The 19024-nt window shown below is 52.0% G+C and overlaps 2 protein-coding genes across 4 annotated transcripts in view; one reads left to right on the forward strand and one right to left on the reverse strand.

Annotated features, from left to right (window-relative positions):
• TXNDC11 (thioredoxin domain containing 11) overlaps positions 1-3995 on the forward strand; it is a 48923-nt gene extending 44928 nt beyond the window's left edge. For all 3 annotated transcript variants that reach the window (XM_084818090.1, XM_084818089.1, XM_084818091.1), the window contains 2 exons: positions 214-294; positions 2684-3995. In XM_084818090.1, coding sequence (XP_084674216.1) covers positions 214-294; positions 2684-3317 — 715 coding nt within the window. In that variant the 3' untranslated portion in view covers positions 3318-3995. The remainder of the gene's footprint in view (positions 1-213; positions 295-2683) is intronic.
• A 2697-nt stretch (positions 3996-6692) lies between these two features.
• On the reverse strand, positions 6693-8085 carry SNN (stannin). The gene has a single exon (XM_084818093.1). The coding sequence runs from the start codon at positions 7994-7996 to the stop codon at positions 7733-7735; it is 264 nt and encodes an 87-aa protein (XP_084674219.1). The 5' UTR covers positions 7997-8085; the 3' UTR covers positions 6693-7732.
• Positions 8086-19024: the final 10939 nt, after the last annotated feature.

The raw sequence follows: 19024 nt of genomic DNA on the forward strand, positions 1-19024 counted from the left end.
GCATAGGAAGTTGCTTGTATATTGTGCCAGAGTATTGGTCCATCTAGCTCTTTAAAATATTGACATTCCACCTTACATTAAGTGGCAGTGGCTCTCCAGGATTTCACAGTGGGGATTGAACCTGAGACTCTTTGCACACAAACACATGCTTTAGCACAAAGCTATGGCCCTTTATAAATCAGTGTATTTGTCTTCATTTTGCTATTTTAATAGGATTGATGTTTCTCAGAATGACCTGCCCTGGGAATTCATGACCGATCACCTACCCAACGTTCTGTTTTTCCCTCATAATAGGTAACTAATGCCTTTCCCTTTGTCTAGTTATTTCTTCTGTGTCTGGGTGTGAAAGAGAAATTATTATATCAATAGCCTTCCTTGGAAGACTTCTGGAGGGCTCCAGGTTGGAGGAGGCTGCCTTGCAGCACATGGAAGAGCGATCACCCTTATGGTTCACTTTCCTTTCAGCGAAGCGAGGGTTGTGCTGGTTCCCAAGGGCTGCTCCTTAGCGTATTTACGCAGTGGAAAACAAAAACAGGAAAAGCTACCAGAAAGCGACGATTTGCAAACACTGGGCTTGATTATCTGTGATAAACTGAAATAGGCAACAGATTGGTCTTAGTTTGCCGGTAAAACAGAAAAAAACAGGAAGCGGGTCCATCTTCGTTTTTCAATCTCCTCATAATACTTAGCCATAGAGAATCTTCAGTGCTTCACAGACATTACCAAGAAATCCTTACCACCATCACCCTTGTAAAATAGGTCAGTATTTCTCCCCCACTCATCCCATTGCACCTGGGGTGGGGCTGCATTTGAGAGGATTAGTGGCTCACCTGAGGGCGCCTAGTCATGGCAGAGGTGAGATCTGAGGTGGGGATTTCCCATCTCAGCCTTTCAGCCACAAGGCTTTGTGTGTTTTTTAAAAGGATTTCTAAACAAGGTCTGCAGGATCAAAACCTGTTGCAATCTCTTTGTTCCATATAGAACATATGCAAGAGTGGTGTCTGGAGTTGGTTTCTACTGCTAGTGTGCCCCCCCCCCCCCCCAGTAATCTGCAGTGCTCAAGGGGAAAAACACTGCCTAGAGTTTGGCTACAAGCCAATTAATTTAATTTTTTCCCATGTTGCCTTTGAAAAAAAAGTTGCCGCTAATCACTGCCCTGCTTGTCTTAATTTGTGTTTGGTGTACTTTCTGAGTAGCGTTGCTCTTGGGTCTGGCATCTTGCAAGTCAGGGGCCTTCAAAGATGTGAAGGTATTTGGACTTTGCATGTCCAAAGAGTGGGCTTGACACAGCTTATTTTGTGTGTGTGTTTTGTTCTTGCTTCTGCTTTCCCTCCAGTTGCAGAGCCCAAGTCAGGGAAGTTTCGTTCTGTAGGAAAACAAAGCTCGCACTTGGTGACCCGTGAAGTTGTCACTAGGATGCCTTCAAGCAAGGGCTGCCTGCTGCTGGGCTCATTAAGAGTGGAGATCCTGGGACTGCCAGGTGCTTTTTGCATGGGAGCTGAGCAAGGCCAGCAGTAAGGGAAGCAGCAGCCTGCATCTGTGCTGATTTCACAGGCCAGCCTGCTGCTATGTGGAGCCAGTGTTTCTCGCCCTTCTGCTTCCGGGATGTAAACTGGTTGAGCAGATACTGCACCTTGTTCTATGGGCATTTGGCCAAGCTGTTTTAGGCTGTGTTTTGACCGAGGTCTAGAAGAGAGGCCCATGTATGCCCTTCAGGTGGTTGCCTGTACTAAGTGAACATCATGAGGCAATTGAGGATGGGTTCTTTTTCAGCCCATCAGCATTCCGAAAAGACAGGCCAGCTAGAATGTTTTTTGTGGACATCTTTGCAAAGCTGAGCTTGAACCATTTTGAAGAGGTCCTGGTGTGTCTATTTGACGCACACCCTTATCCACCCCAGTGTTTAATCACATCTCAAAAACACTAGTTTTCTTTAAAAATGCTGTCATACCACACCGGTCATTGTCCATCTAACTTAGCCTTCCTCAACCTGGTGCCCTCCATTGGCTATGCTAGCTGGTCTGATGGGGGTTGAGGTCCAGCACATCAGAGGGCACCAGGTTGGGGAAGGCTGATCCAACTCAGTATTACCTGACTGGTGGCATCAACTCTCGAGGCTCAGGCAGGACCTCTTTCCCAACCTGGGTGACTGCTCCTCATGCAGGATCCAACTGCAATCCAACAAGCCTGTAAGGCAAGTCAGTATTATTCTCCATATTGCAGATGGGGGAACTGAAGTTGGGAGACACTGCTGTGCCCAAGGTCATCTCTGAGTTTGCAGCATAGGCGAGATCCAGATCTGTGGCTTCCAGTTTGTAACTCCAGGTGCTGCTATAGGGCTTGAATCCAAATGGCCCTCCATTTTGCCGCCCTGTTCAGGGGCAGCAAAATGGGAAGGGCCATTTCAGCTGGGAGTGGGGGGTGGGAGTTGTAGAAAAATAAGCCAAGCATTTAAGAGAGCCTCACCCACTTTGCCTTCCCACACTCTTAGAGGCACAGTCTTGTGCGGGGAGTGCGCTGCTGTCTGCCAGTTTTTCTCCAGGTGACAAAACTAGCACAGAGCTACTTTCAACTGGAGCTGCCAGGGACTGAGCAGCATCAGGGACCTTCTGTGTGCAAAGCCAGGGACCCCTCACTGTCCTGCCCCATAGCAGATCTCATCCAACACTCTTTGATTTTCTAGGAAGGACCAAAGTGTGAAGTTCCCTGCCAATTCCCCATTCACCCTTCCCAATCTCCTTAAGTTCATCCTCCGTCACTTACGCCAGCCATCCCCGATGTCCGGCTTTGAGCCCTGCCTCCAAGGCTGCCTTTGGAGAGAGACAGCGCTCCAGCAAGGACGCATCTCCCACCTGGAGGGGGAGGTCGAGAGGCTGAGAGCAGAGATCCAGGCTCTGCACCAGGCCCACGCCTGGGCCCAAGGCCAACTTTCGGAAGCCAGGAGGGAGGGGCAGAGACTCCAGCAGGAGGCACACATCCTGCGGAAGCAGCATGGCGCTCTGCAGAGCCACCGGGAGCACTTGCAGGGGCTGTACAACCAGAAGACCCGGGAGCTGGAAGACCTGGCAGAGAAGCTCCGAGAGCTGGCCGACGCCTCAGAGAGCCTCCTGACTGAGAACACATTGCTCAGAGTTCTGCTGGCTTCTGTGGAGAGAAAACTGGGGACAGAGATAAAGTCGGAGATCAGCCTTCCCAAGGAGGACACTGCTCTGACGGTGCCAGCTACGGATAGCTTCCACACAGCAGAAAAGGACGACAGCACCCACGTGGACGCCAGGATTGCTTCTGAGCACACGAAAGAAAATTGGACAGAATAGCTTCCATAAACCAGGACACGCAAAGAGGGGATAGGGAACCTACACAAATCAAGTTTAGTCTCAATGGGAAGATTCTTTATGCAAACTTTTATTGAAATTTCATTGTAAAGCCTTTTCTTTTTTTTTTTGCTGGACTAGAAAAGAAAAATCAAAGAATATTTTTATAATGAGCCATAAACTGGATAGACAGAGCTTGAGGCCTGCAACATTGGCCAAAGTCCAGGGACTGTTTTTTGCACTTTACTATTGCACTAATTTGATAGTTTTTGTATCCGTTTAACCTAAATTCAAACCATTTGGTTGGCGGGTGGCAGTGTGAAACTCTTCTCTCCACCCCGTTACAAGCCAGGATCAGGTTTGGCTGTACCAGCTTTGGGATTCTCTTCCCCCACCCCCCACCCAAGTTTAAGATGACTTTGATTTGTGCATTCTGGGAAATATCCAAAATGGTCAGTTTCAATATCTTCTGACTTCTTTACAGAAGTGATGGGATGCAGCAATTTGTGTGCATTTGGTACAATGTAATGGGGGAGAAAAATTAAAGGGATTGCCATATCGTTTGTTTTTTTCTTTTTGAGCTTTGGGTTTGTATTAGCATTTCACCTAACAGTTTTCCTTAACAAATAGTCCATTGTCATCATTACAAATAAAAAGCAGAGAGCCGGGGAGACTAGCTGGACCAGTCCCCACCCTTGAACCTTCTGTATGTTAGGGCAGTTGGGCAGCCAAGGACTGTCATGTTATTCCAAATTCCCCACTGCCTACCACTCACAAAGGCTCAATCTAAAGCAACAGTTCTCAGCAGGCCAAGTCCACCATGAGGCCATGGGCAGGGCCGGCCCTACCATTATGCAGCGTGATGCAGGCGGCAGATGCTGGGAGGTGGCAGCAAGGTGTTGGAAGAGAGCAGTGTGCCTCGCGGCCTGCCTTATGCTCCCTATGCTAACCTGCCGCCTTCAGCTTCAATGGAAGTGGGTTGCATCACCAGTGCTGAGAAAACAGTCTAGTTGGCTTTTGTACATGAAATGGGAGGGGGTGCCATCTTGTTCGTAGCCTCAGGCACTAAAATGTCTTGGGTTGGCCCTGGGACAAGTGAACTGGCCATGCAAAACTCCAGAGGCTGGCAGGATCCAGGCCTTCTTCCCTCCCCTTCCCCCAGCCAAAACCTGAATGGGTGTAATGCTTCTTGGCAGAGGACCCTCACTGAGTCGACACAAGTCATGGTGATGGCCAGTGATTTAGATGGCTTTGAAAGGGATCAGGCAAACCCGTGGAGAAGTGGCTGTTATCCACAAGGGTTAGAGGCCATGTGCCAAAGACAACCAGTTGCTGGGGGGTGAGGGCGGAGAGAGATCTGGTTGTCTTGGAAGCATCTGGCTAATGGGAGATGCCTCCAAGGTATTGGGAGGGGTCACAGCCCAGTGGGGAGAGCATCTGCTCTGCATGCAGGAGGTTCCAAGTTCAATCCCTGGAAGAGCCATGGCTGCCGGTCAGCATCAACGATACTAGGATAGATGTGCCCAGGGGGAGGCAGCTTCCTGTGTTCTTAGCACTAGAGAAGCTTTCCCACCCCTGGCACCCTCCAGATGTGTTGGACTACAACTCCCATCACCTCCAACAAGCAGATCCATTGGCATTGCTGGAGGTGATAGGGGTTGTAGTCCAACACATCTGGAGAGCGATAGCTTCAGGAAGGCTAGACTTGATAGACCTTTTGATGCAGCAAGATTCTACTTCTGTTCTTTGTTTTAAGCATTTATCTATACTGGGTTTTAGGTATGAAACAACCTCCCAAAGCCATTTTCAGAAATGGTTAAAAAAAAACACAGTTTAAAAAGTAACACAAGAGAGGTTAGTGGCAACTTTTAAAAAGCTAGCTGAAACCTCTCAGTCGCAGGACTTAATGCATCCTAAAAGCATGGGCAAATAAGAGGGTCTGTTGGTACTGAAAAGGTGGCAGGATTAGCACCAGGCACACCTTGCGCAACAGCACAGGTGCTGCCCCATTTCAGCTGGAGGAAGGGCCTTGAAGGGCCTCTGCTGAGGATCTTAAAACTTGGATGTGTGGCTCCGCCTTCCCCATCACTCCCAACATGGTTTAGGGGAAATGGAACTCTACCAGTGCTGCTGCGTGGAATACATGAAGGAGCTGCCTTCAATGGTGGCAGCTCACTGGTCTAGCTAGCCCAGTCTGCTCTCCTCTGGCCAGCTGCAGCTCCCCAAGGCCTCCGTTCTTCCAGCCTTGCTGCTGCCCAAGAAGTGGCATTCAACTGGAACCTGCAAACTGTATCGCTGAGCTGCTGCCCCCACCCACTTCCTGCTAGTGATCACAAAATCTTGACACACAACTATGTGAGGCTAGCTAGGCCCTGTCTTTTCCTCTTCCAGTAACAGCAGTGGATTAGTGTCCCAATCCTAATGTATGTGAGAATCTCTGCAGATTCACCTGTGGAGAATGTATTGATGAGGGGCCAAGAATGAGGAAGTTCAAAAGCACAGCCCAAGTTCTAAATGGCTGACAGACCAGTATAAAAGAATAATGATACAATCCAGGCCTGTTGGCCTCCTCAAGCCAATCTTGAACACATCCCTGGCTGTCCCAGCACCTGGTTGCATCACAGTTTCTGGCTAGACAAGACTGTCTCCTTACATACCCCTTTTCCTTCTTGCCACACCTGCTTTCTGGTGCTAGGTTGCCACAGCACATCAACGTAACAGCAGGTAAGCAAATCACAGTACATAAGGAATTCACTGGATCAAAGGGATGGAGGTGCAGCCCTTGGAAACGGATGGCACCGTTCACTGGGAAGGGCGGGACGACTGGAGGGGGTGGTTCAGCAGCAGCTGCTGAGCCCTATTGCACTGGACACTTTAAAAGTGCAATCCTATGCATTTTTAGACAGAAAAAAGGCCTACAACTCCCAGCATGGCTGGCTGGGGCATGCTGGGAGTTGGAGGCTTTTTCCTGTCTAAACATGCATAGGATTGTGCCCTTAGTATGCTTTAAGCAAGGACTTCCAATTTTGCAGACTGCTCGAGCAACATTTAGCTGCAGCACCATGCATGAGAAGAGAGGTGAATGTGGGGCGTACCTGTGCTTCCCTTCTCGCTTGGCAAGGTCGGCTTTTCTACTTACAGCAAACTCCTTACAAAACATTTGAGTAATGAAAAGTTACCTTGTTTGAAAATGGGGGGGGGGGGGGACAGACTCACTTCTACCACACAACCTTACCAAAAATACAACTGGATTAGTATGGGAACTGGCGAGGACCAAAGAAGCTTGGAAGTGACGACTGTTGGGGAAACATTACTAACTTCACTTTCTACTCCCGCTCCCTCCCATTGTTTAGTTATTTACAGAAGCCCTATCACTTATGAAAACAGCATTTATCTACAAAATACACGGGTTGACATCTATACAGCTGAGGCAAAGTCACGTGATTCTGAAGAACAAGGGCTTGTTTACAAGTGTCCTGACAGCCAGGAATGTATGTAAACATCAGTGCACTGACAGATAAGTTAGGGACTAGTTACATGAATGCCAGTTTTAAAGGGGAAGGCTCAGTGGAAAAACAGTTTTTTCAGATTGAACATGCTCACTGCCCACAAAAGCTTGCCCGGCCACCAATTGCCAAGTCTCCCAGCAACCTTCAGCACAGCCATCATTGGCTGCTGCTTTTGACTTGGCTAGAAATAGCAGCTACCCCACAACTATTACATTTACAGAGCATTCGTCACCATGATTATCTGTTGCAGGTTCACCTAGAAGTGTCTTTCTCTCCCCGTGCTTTTTTTGGCCCCTGCTTAAACACATTAACAAAATACAATTGCAACTCAGGAAGAGGGAGTTCTTATGCAGCACCAGGCCCAGAGAAACCCACCTCCATTTCTCAAAGCTGTTGCTACAAAAACGCCCCACCGGTGCCCAAAAGAAGCAAGCCTAAGCGTATCTCCCTGCCCCAGCCTGGCTTTGGAGAAATCCCATTTGTGGTCATGCGTCTCCTAAATCCGAGAGTGCTGCTTACACAAAAGCGCGTTCATTCCATTCCCATATGCTGTGGAACAGAACACACACACACACCACTACCTATGTACACACAGTTCACAGTCGTGCAAGTTCACATTATGCCAGTAGCTCTGTTCCAATGAGGCTCAATGGAATATTCAAGTAACAAACCAAATGTGTTTCTCTTCACACCGCTGTGTCCTTGCTCGTCCATTGCCGGCAATGGACCTTGTGCCAGAAAAAGAGATGCAAATCCTGGAGCAACAAAGAATGTCATGCGCAGTGCACGGATATCCACAGGCAGCCAAGTCTCCAGACAAGGAGTGCGTGACAGAGTGAGTGGTACAGCCCTGTCCGGTTCCTTCACAGTATCAATTCTGGCTCCAGCCACCTACTCCAGAGCCACCAGTCAGCTGTGAGCCTCGGTGCCATTCGAAGTCAGCTTTGCTTTCCTCTCCATGCAAGGCCCTCGGGCGGAGTACTGGACCAGAAGGAAGGGCTCTTTGGTTTCTCCCTCGCCCACGATGCTCTCTTCGTCCTCCGACTGGCTGATCCTCTGGAGGCGCAAGTAACACCAGCAGCCCAGGATCAAAGCGCCAAGAGCCGCAATGGCAATCAGGATGACAATGACTGTCACCACGCCCGTGGTCGGGCTATGGTCCGTGATAGACATGGCGGACTCCGGAAGACGTCCAGGCACGGGTTTTTGAGTTGGGGCGGGGCGGCAGCAATCAGCAGGCAGCCGATCGGTCAAAAGCAGAACTCCTCAGCTGTACCTGAATTCCTGGAGTAACAAAAAGGATACAATACTTAAGTACTGCGAGGCCAGGAAAACAAGTAAACAGGAGAGAGGGCATCAGCTGGGAAGAGAAAGCTGCCTTGTCGGACCCTTGGTCCGCCTGGCTCAGTATGGCAGCATCTCTCCAGGGTTTCAGGCAGGGGTCTTTCCAGGCCTACCCCGAGACTGAACCTCTGTGTGCCATTCCATTGAGCTACAGCCCTTGCTGGAGGGGCCGTGGCTTGCCGGTAGAGCCCCCGCTTTGCATGCAGAAGGTCCCAGGTTCGATCCCCAGCATCTCCAGATGGGGCTGGAAACATCCCTGCCTGAAACCCTTTAGAGCTGCAGCTGCCAGCCAGCACCGACAACGCCAGACTAGACGGGCTGCTGGTCTGACTCCGCAGAAGGCAGCTTCCGAGTTCCCAGGCTCCAGAGCCTGTCGCCGTTTCATGCCAGTCCATCTGAAAGGCCCCAACTGACGCAAATGCAGACGGCTCAGCCTGCTTCCACAGCTGAAGCAGAAACGGCCCAGGCGGAAGGGAAACTCCTCCTTCGGCAGCCCCTGACAGAAACGGGTCTGGCCTCCCCTAGCCTGGTGCCCTTCTGATGTGCTGGACTGCAATTCCCAGTGGCCACACTGGTTGGAAATTATGGGGGTTGCAGCTCAACACGTCTGGAGGGCACCCGGCTCCAGAAGGCCAGACGAGTGTAGCCAATTCAAGCCAGCTGAAGAGGGAAGGGGAAGTTTCAAAATCAGGCAAGGAGACACCCTTTTGTTTACAACAGCCTGTGGCCCTCGTAGAGCCAGGCGCAAGGGGGCCCATCCCCCGAGTGCACCTTCCAGGCCGTTTAAACAAGCGGAACTCCTCCTCTGGCTCTTAGAGCACAACTCCAGGTCCTGGCACTGGCCTTTAAAGCCCCCCATGCCCACAGTTTGGGGTTTGAGTATCTAAAGGACAGCCTATTCGGGTATGATTATGCCTGTATGCTTGAGTTCTGTTTGGAGGCTTTCTCCAGGTCCCACGCACAAGGTTGGGTGGTGGGGGGGAGGGGCTAAGACTGTGGCACCCCACCTCTGGAACCATCTCCCTTGGCAAACACTCATCTCTTTTTGGCAGCAGGCCAATGACTCTTTGATCTTTCCGGCTTTTTAAATATCGGTGGACCTCTGCCTCTGCAGCATCTTTTATCATTTTGTTTTCATTCTGTCATTTAGTTGTTTAATATTATTTGTAAGCCACACTGAGAGTGCCAAATCTGATGGGCACAGTATGAGCTCCTAAATAAAGCTGTGTTACCCAGACCAATTTGCTTTATATGCAAACGTTTCCAAGGCAAATTTATGTCTTAGCTGGGCTGCTCCACCAGATGCCTTCCAATAAATTAATCACAAGTGGCTGGTCCCAAAGGGCTCATCTTGACACTCCGCAATATATTTGCATCAGTTTGCTTTTAGTTTGCCACTCCTAATTCCACTCCTCTTTATTGGCTCTTAAGATCTCGCTTTGTATATCCATTCCAAATATTACCAGAGCACACCTGAAATGTTGCCAGAGTCCTGTGCGCTCCACCACTGTGTATCATACTGTGCAATATGGAGGCGCAAGACAGCCCTGTGGTACCTTGCAGACCAATACTGTGGAGGCATGAGCCACTGTGGCCATGAGCTTTCTTTCCAGATGCTCCAAAACTTGCCTACAAAGCCCCAGTATATGTATTTAGTCATCCAGATGCCACAGGCATCTCTTGTTTCTGCTACAAGCAATGAAGATGGCCAGGAGAGTCTCAAATTTATTTTGTTTAAGTGCCAAGCACTTTTTAGAGAAGGGTTTTCTTAAAAAGAAAAAAAACGGATGCAAGATCTGCTAAAGCAGTTTCCTCAGGGCTGTCTCACAGACCCCTTCGAAACCTTCCACACCCTCCGGTCATCTCCAGAGGTGCTCCTCCAGGTGCCCCTGCCAAGGGAAGCTAGGTGGATGGCTACAAGAGAGGGGCCTTTCTCCGCTGCGGCCCCCGCTGATGCACCGCCCTGTCCAAAGACATTCACCTGGCGTTTGTGTTACCTTTTTGGCACCACGCAAAGACCTCTCTTTTCTCCCAGGCATTTTAGAATTTCTAAAAGTTCTAGAATTTAATGGCTGTTTTACGGTTTCCTGTGCTGCGTGTTGTTTTATACTGCATTTTATTCTTTTAAATTGTATTGTATTTCATATTTGTAACTGGTTGTATGGCATTTTAGTCTTTTAACTGTTTGGTTAAAATATACCAAGTAATAAATAAATAAACTCAGTAGGTCAGCCTTCACCAACTTGGCGCCCTCGAGAAGTGTTGAGACTACAACTCCCATCATCCACATGGGGTGATGGGAGTTGTAGTCCAACACCTCTCAAGGGAACCATGTTGGGGAAGGTTGCAATAGGGTTTCAACATCACCCCTTTCTATATTTGGCCTGGAGGCCTTTTGAGACAAGGAGAACCATTCTTTGTTCTATACTCCTCTGTAAAAGTGCCTTGCACACCGATAGTGCTAAACAGAGGATCCCCGCTTCCCACACACATTATGCAGCTCCTCCACATCCTACATCCTCTTGGCCTGCATTTTCTCTACAAGGCTCTACAGACTACCGGTGCCATTTTGTTGTCTCAGAACAATTTAACTGGTTATGCAACAGTCAGGGCTCCACCGTGCAAGACAGGCTGGTGTGCAGCCCACATTTTGGGTAACCCCAAACTCTTGTGCAATTGACCTCATGTGGATTTCTTGCACTCCGTCACAAAATGCCATACTAGGGGGGTGGGGGGAGAATGACACAGGAAGCCACAGCTGCATCAGTAGCTTATGGTAAACAGCAGCAGGGAATTCTTGAGCAGGCATGCAGCAGAATCTAAAGCACGTTCACTCATATCTCATACTGAACTCAGAGGAACTTCCTTCCGAGTAAACTTGCTTAGGAATATGCTGCCACTTCCTCATCTCTGCTCAAAGAACTGCAGGAATTGCTAGATGCTGCAGGACACCCAGCCCACAGAACAGGGACGTTCACAATTGCATGTTTATTTGCAGGGGGCAAGGGAAAGAATAGCTCAGTGGCAGAAAGGATGCTTTGCGTGCAGAAGGTTCCAGGTTCCATCTATGGCGTCTCCAGCTAAAAGGAGCAATTAACAGGTGATAGCAAAGGCCTCCCTCTGCTGAGACCCTGAAGCCACTGCCAATCTGGGTAGACAGTCCAGGGCAAGGTTGACAAATTGACCAGTTTCACATGTAACAGCAGTTCATGGATTAAACCACTGAATTATCAAGGCAGCGCACGACGCAGCTGCCACCTGCCTGCCACTCCGCATTCTGTTTCTCAAAACACCCAGGAATGCCCCAGCAACAAACCACGGGTTAAAACTCTGGGTTGTTTGCCCCTCCACAACCCAGAGGTCCAGGTTCAGATGTCACATCAAATAACCCAAGAATGGGTGTTCCTGGGTTGTTTGAGAAACCAGATGCAAAGCAGGAGCAGCAAGCACATAGAAGGCAGAGTGTGCTTAGTCGTCCCTACGCAACGAAGCACACTCTGCTTAACCCATGATTTAAACACCCCGTGGGTTGTTGTGATGTGCAAATCAGGGCCCAGTCTGACCTGGTATAAGCAGGTTCCCATGTATGCATGTGTCCTGCTGTGAAACTAAGGTGAACAGAGGGTGTGGAGGCAAGAGAGGAAGACAGCTTTACTGCAAGTCAAGGCTTCCTCTTTCCCAGACTAGCTTTTTTCCAGGATGCCAGCTCCACATCTGTCAGCTGATAGATTTATAGTCATTTGAGAGGAATCGAGCTATTTCTGTAACACTTTAAGCCTCCGGCTCTTTCCTCCAAGAGTCACTCGCCCTGACCCAAAGATGTCAATCCGCGTGTAGCCTTCCACCCACAACTACCCTTTCAGGGTGTCCAAAAGGCAGATACAAGCTAGAATGGGACTCCTGCATGCAGCAGTGTCCGCCAGGCACAGGGGGGTGGGGGGAAGGAGAAAGGAACACCATTCTCACACACAGAGAGGACTGAGTGAAGCCTCTCAGAGCAGCAAAACCCCACTGCTGTAATAGCCCAGCCTGTCAAGGTTCTCTTCATGCCCTAATTGAGCGAGCGCTGCTCCAGAGCACTGCAAAGCTCGCCGAACAGGTTCCACACCTCCACCAGCGCAGAGCAGCAGGATGATGTGCATTTGAAGCATCCGTCGTTAAGAAAGAGCAGGCATCCCTTGGGTGCATCTCCCAGTTCTGCCTCACAAGGCAAAGTGGGGTTGGGGAGCCATTAAATAGTGGCAGGGAAACAACTGCGACGAGGTCCTCTCAGGAAGCCCCACAAATACAAGAGAGCTGCTGCTGTGCACGAGCACGGCCAAGCCAGGAAGAGCCGTCCAAAGCGTGGGCAAGCCGAGCGGGCCTCTGCTGGGCTACCACCACTGTCTGCTCCCAGAGGTGCCTCACTGGCTGTAGAAAGCTGGCTACCCCTGCCCCACTGGGCGCTCCGGAAGAGGGCTGCTGTTCCCGCAGATCGCTCTCTCTTTGCAGCTCACCCTGCACAGACATAGCCAGGCATGTTTTAAAGGATTGTGTTAACTGTTCAGCTACTGAAGAGCTCAAAGATCCATTTCAGACACACAGCAAGCTGCAGTTTGCTTGGTTTTTTAATCCTGTACTTCACGTCTGCCTCACATGCCTAGTTGGGTGAAGGAGTTACACTGGGATTTTATTTTTACATTTGGGAATTGCAGCTTCATGTTTTTGAAACTGCACGGGATTTCGCAATGCTCTCCTCCTTAAAAATTGCAGTGGAGTGTACGTATGCCATAATACGTGAGCTCGTCTTTAAGGTGCCACAAGCCTCTTGTTGTTTTACATGCAACTAGCAGGATGTTAATGCTGTTGAGGCCTGCCATCCCTTCAACATATCTCAGCAGTGCCAGGGACCTGCTCTAGTCCGGCTGCTGCAGCCTCAGTGGGCAGCAGATCAGACCCAGATTCGAAAGGTGCACAGTGTGGACTTCCTCACACGAGGCAGGGAGCCCTGTGCCTGGCCCAGCTTTCTGCCCATCAAGTTCCCCAGTACCCCCGTTTCACTGTGGAGACCTCCTCACATTGCAGAATTGGGTTCTCCTCCTATGCCCCACAGTGGTGGGAATACGTGCATAATTCTACATGGAGATGCTGGCACCTGCTGACCAGGCAAACTCAATCTCCCAGGGTGGCCAAAATATGCACTTTTTATTGGTCTCTTGGGAGGCCCGTGACTGGCATAGTTGATGATCACCTCCACCATCAGTTCTGAGTGGATCTACAGCCCGCTGTTGGTCCAGGTGCTTCCAGACGAGGCTTTTCTTGTGCAAACACAGAATTCTACAGATGGGGTCATCTTCCACTTGTGACGCCCCTGTGTTTTCTGGGGCCTTTTGGATTGGTGGCACTTGGAATTCAGTCGCTCCGTGGAGAGCCATGGCCAAGATGACACACATGCTACCTCCAAGCTCCTTGAAGACAGTTTCACCTTTTGAACTCAAGAGACAACACAGCACAGGAGGGGGGCTGCAGGGCACATCCAGGACATCTCCAGGCCCCTTTTGCCACCACCACAACTAGGATGCGCTTCCTGCTCCCCCCATGGCTAATGTTTTGCACTCTGTTGACTGTCGCGGCCTCTGGCAACTGAGATGGCACAATCCCATTTGCACCAAAAGACCCCCAGTTACAGAGGAGAGCTGGTCGTGAGCTTGCGCCGTTCAGCAGGTCCACTGCCCAGTAGTCCCAGCACACAGAGAGAAGGAGAGTGCGCTAAGCATTTTGCACGAACCCCATCAGCGAGACGTGAAATTGGGGGAGCGAACCCTTTGCCTGGGCACATGTACAACAGCGCAGGGGACCACCGGACACACCCAGAGTGGTGAGTGGAGCGACACACAGACCCGTTGCCGGGACGGGCAGCCAACGGGCTGGTTGCATCCACCCATGGATACTTGGGCTTGTGCGCCACACTAACCACGGTGGGAACACAAGCTGGCACCCCAGCCCAGAGTGCTAACCGGATTGCAGCATCCAAGCGTCCCCTCGACTTGGGACATCCCCCCCCCCCCCCGGCCCTTGCCAGAAAACACTCGAGGACCAAATTCAGCTTCCCCGACCCCCTCGCCCCAGATCGCCCAAATCCTCTCGCGCGCACGGCGCGCGCGGGCAGCCCTGCGGAGAGGCAGCTGCGTCCGCCTGTGCCCCACGGCCGCCTGAGCACGCCGCGGTCTGCGGAAGCCGCCCGCGCGCCCGCCCCGGCACCCCGCGCCGCGGGACAAAGCGAGCGGAGCGCGCCGCGCCGCGCCACGCCACGCCCGGGGCGCAGACGCGCGCCTGCCGCGAGCGACAAGCAGAACAAAGACATCGGCCGCCGCCGCTGCCCGCCTCCCGCGCTCGGGCGCCCGGTCGGGTTTCGGCGGGGCGGCAGCAGATCCCTCCCGGGCACGAGCCCCAGCAGAAGGGGGAGGAGATGCGAGGGGCGGGCGCGAGGGCGGCCCGTCGGCGAGGAGGCGCGCGGGAAGGGCGCGGCGGGGCCGGCCTGTGCGCGCGGGGGCGAGGGCCAGGAGCCTGGCTCGGGTCGCCCCTCTGCCCGGCCATCCAGGCCAGCCCCAGGCGGGGGCGGGCAGGCGGCGAGCCGCTCGGCGGCCAGTGCGCGCGGGGGCGCCATCGAGGCGGCCCAGGCGACGCCAGGAGCGCCCAGAGGCCTCGGAAGCGGGGCGGGGGCGGAAGGGGCGGCCCGGGCGCCCCGCTCAGGCCCTGCAGCACGCGCCGCCCCCGCCCCATGCACCGGGCCTTGCGGGAGGGGCTGCCGGGGGCGGCGGCGCGGCCCGCCCTCGCGGCGGCCCAGCGCAGCCCCCCCTCCCGGAGGCGCTCGGCGCCGCGGCGGCCTCCTTCGTTCACGGCGGCGGAGTGGCGGGGGGCCGAGAAACGCCCCGGGCCCGCACTCTTGAGGCCGGGGCGGGGCCCGCTGCAGCCGCCAGGGCCCCCCGGGGAGGACGCGCCCCCGGCGTCTCCCCGAAGGGCGCGCGCGCTCCCGCAGCCTCGCACGCAAAGCGCCCCGCGCAGTCCCCGCCCGCTCGCCAGGGCGCAGCCCGAGGGCAGCCACGGCCGCCGCCGCGACCCCCGCGCAGCCGGCCGGGGGCGCCCTCGCCCAGAAGCCCCGCGGAGCTCACCGGGGCCCGCCGCCGCCGCGTGCCGGCTGGGTCGCGCTCCCGCGGGCGACGTCGCGCTGGCGCTGGCTCCGGCTCCCCTGCGCCCGCGGGGTCGTCTGGCCCGGCCTGCGCGCGCCGGAGCAGGAGCGGCCTCCGCCACCATCCCGGAGCCGCGGAGCGCCCCGCACTGCCGCCCGCCGCGCCGGCGCCGCCTCATGTGCGCGCCGCGCGGCCAATCCGCGCCTCGCCCCAGCCCGCTTCGCAGCAGCTGACGGCCGGGGCGGGCCCGAGCACCCCCCGCGGCGGCGCCCCCGAGGAGGGCGGGCGGGCGGGCGCGGGGCTCCCTCTGCCGCTGGCCTCGGCGGGGCCGCTCTGCTGCCCGCTCTCGCCTTGGTTTTATCCCGCGCCGCTTTCCTCGCTCTCCCGTGCCGTTTTGTTTCATTTTGAACTAAAGTGAACGAAGGCACGGCAACGCAAGAAGAAAGAGCGGAAGACGCCTCGTCGTACATCGAGTTCACTAACGGAGCAAAGGAATTCACGAGTTATGATTCTTGGTCTGTAGCTGAGGTGCTTCTGGGACATCTACAGGAAGACGGCCGAGTAGGGGCTTGATACCTGACGGAAGAGTAAAAATACAATTCGTACAACAGATAAAAGGAGCTTGTGCCGGGGTGCATTATTTTGTGTGTGTGCGCGCATTCATCCGGAAAACTATAGGCAAGTTTACTTGGCTGGAATTTGATCAACAGTTTGAAGAGTTTCAACACGGGAAATAAATGGGAACCACAGTGCCATAATTTTTTTTAAAAAAATGTTTGCACTGAGTATTTTTCATGTACTGTACACTGCCCAGAGAACTTCAGTTATTGGGCAGGTTAAAAGTACAGGAAAGAAAGCAGGAAAGCCGTTGACCTGCTTCCTCACTGGCCTTCAGATTCCATAGCATTCATAATCAAACCCACTTTTCTGCAAAAAAAAAAAGGCCAGCGTTCCTTTGCAGGCCTGTATAACATTGGCTCCCGATCCTCCCCCCCCCCGCCGCCCCCACAGAGCAGCTTGGGGGCTGGGATGCCTGTGACATGGAAGACTTGTAGCCTGTTTTAAAACTTTCATGCATGACCCACAGGATGATTCGCTCTTGTGGTTGCAGAAGATTTGCAAGCACAGATCTGTTCGCAATTACTTGCTTAGGCCAGGTGCTGCCAGAGACTTTTACGGTGCAATCCTATGCATGTTTAGACAGAAAAAGTCCTACAAGTCCCAGCATTCCCCAGCCAGCCATGCTGGGACTTGCAAAAAATTTTTCTGTCTGAACATGCACAGGATTGCGACCTTAAAGTGCCTTATTGACTGAACTCTACTGGGGGTCCAGACAGCAGCAGCATCCACTTGTAATCCTCCTGTGTTTTCCTATCACTTGTTCCGTCTTTTTTATTAACACAGAAGAGAAAGCAGAGCAGCAAGGAAAAGACAGATGGTTGTGCAAGGACCTCTCCACCTGGACACACCCTGCATTTTTGAAAGTACTATTTTTGTTTCAGCTCTGGAACCCTGGCCAGCCCCCAGGAAGTTTCCAGGGTCTCCTGCCTGTAAAGCCATCCCTGATTATTTGTAGTGTTATTCACACAAAGGAAAGTGGCAACAATCCACAGGAGCATTTGGCAATGCTCACGCATGGTGTAATTCTCTGCCTATCTACTTAGAACAGGGATGCAGAACTTCAGGCCCCGGGGGCCAAATCTGGCCCTCCAAGGTTCCCCAGAAGAGCACGCCCCTTCCCTAGGCCCCACCCCTTTTCCACCAACCACATATCATTTGATGGTGCAGTTTTGGCTTTGGTGCAGTCCCCCCCTTAGTTCTCTCCTAAGGTTTAATTACCGGCAGTAAGAGTTTTAAGCTAAAGTATGCTGGTACTTAGGGGCCGCCCCTCTTGCCGTTGGCCCACCACTGGAAAACATCCCCAAGCGCATCTGGAAAACATCCCCCAAGCGCATCTGGAAAACATCCCCCAAGTGCATCTGGAAAACATCCCCCAAGCGCATCTGGAAAACATCCCCAAGCGCATCTCCAAAATGGAATTTGGCATCAGGCTGAAAGAGGTTCTGCACCCCGACTTAGAAAAAAGTCCATGGGCACCCATTTCAAAAAAAATTCCACCGAGTTCAATAGGGCTTATTCCCAGGTAAGCATGTATAGGATTGCAGCCTGAGATAGGTCATGGATTTGCTTCCCCTTGTTTAAATGTTTTCAACAGAGATGACTTAGTGGATAAAGTAGCAGTTACAGGAACTCTGGGGGAAAGCGACCATGTTGTACTTGAGTTCTTGGTTCTAAGGGAAGCAAAAGCTGAGTGTAGTCAAACACGTACCCTGGATTTTAGGAAAGCTGATTTTAATAAACTCAGAACAATGATCAGGAAGGTCCCATGGCAAGCAACGCTAACGAGAAAAGGAGTCCAAGATGGGTGGGAGCTTTTAAAAAAGGAAATTCTCAAGGCACAATCACAAACAATTCCAACAAGAAGAAAAGGTGGAAGACAACAGAAGAAGCCAATGTGGCTTCACAAAAAGCTTAGAGATAACCTGAAAACAAAAAAGGACACATATCGGAAGTGGAAAAAAGGCCAAGCAACAAAGGAAGAGTAGAGGCAGGTAGCACAGAATTGCAGGGATGGCGTCAGGAAGGCTAAAGCGGAGAACGAGCTGAGGTTAGCGAGGGATGCTAAAAGCAACAAAAAGGCTTTCTTCAGCTACGTGCAGAGTAAAAGGCAGAGGAAAGAAATGGTGGTTCAGCTATTAAATAAGGATGGAAAAACGATAACAGATGACAAAGAAAAGGCAGAGGTGCTCAATTCCTACTTTGGCTCAGTCTTCTCCCAAAAGAGGGTCTATGACCCCCCCCTGGCAAAGGAACTGGCAGAAGAACTCTCAGAACCGCTGTCTATTCTCTTTGAGAAATCATGGAGGACGGGGGAAGTGCCAGATGATTGGAGGAGGGCTCATGTTGTCCCTATCTTCAAAAAGGGTAAAAAGGAGGAACCTGGGAACTACAGACCAGTCAGTCTGACATCAATCCCTGGGAAAATTCTGGAGCAGATGATAAAGGAATCATCTGCTCCAGAATCTGTAAGCACCTTGACAACAATGCCGTGATTACTCGAAGCCAACATGGATTTGTCAAAAACAAGTCCTGCCAGACAAATCTGATCTCATTTTTTGATCAAGTAACCTCCCTTGTAGACATCATATACCTCGACTTCAGCGAAGCTATCGACAAAGTGCCCCATGATATCCTGATGAGCAAACTTGCTCGAAGTGGGCTAGATGAAACAACGATCCGGTGGATCCACAGTTGGCTACAGAATCGGACTCAAAGAGTGCTTATCAATGGGACCTTCTCAAACTGGGGAGAGGTAACGAGTGGGGTACCGCAGGGCTCAGTCCTGGGCCCACTGCTCTTCAACATTTGTATTAATGACTTGGAGGAGCAGGTGCAGGGAATGCTGATCAAATTTGCAGATGACACAAAATTGGGTGAGATAGCTAATACTTTGGAAGACACAAAATTCAAAGTGATCTGGACAGACTGGAGCGCTGGGCAGAAAACAACAGAATGACATTTAATTGGGATAAATGCCAAGTTCTGCACCTAGGAAAAAGAAACCAAATGCACAGTTACAAGATGGGGGATACGTGGCTCAACCACACTACAAGCGAGAAGGATCTTG

Source organism: Heloderma suspectum, chromosome 12 (assembly GCF_057233095.1).
Source record: "Heloderma suspectum isolate Gila_16-S chromosome 12, 16-S_ref, whole genome shotgun sequence".
NCBI lineage: Eukaryota > Metazoa > Chordata > Lepidosauria > Squamata > Helodermatidae > Heloderma > Heloderma suspectum.

Bases quoted from the DNA above. Each gene is read 5' to 3' on its own strand.
- SNN (XM_084818093.1), bottom strand. From the start codon at position 7,996: ATGTCTATCACGGACCATAGCCCGACCACGGGCGTGGTGACAGTCATT.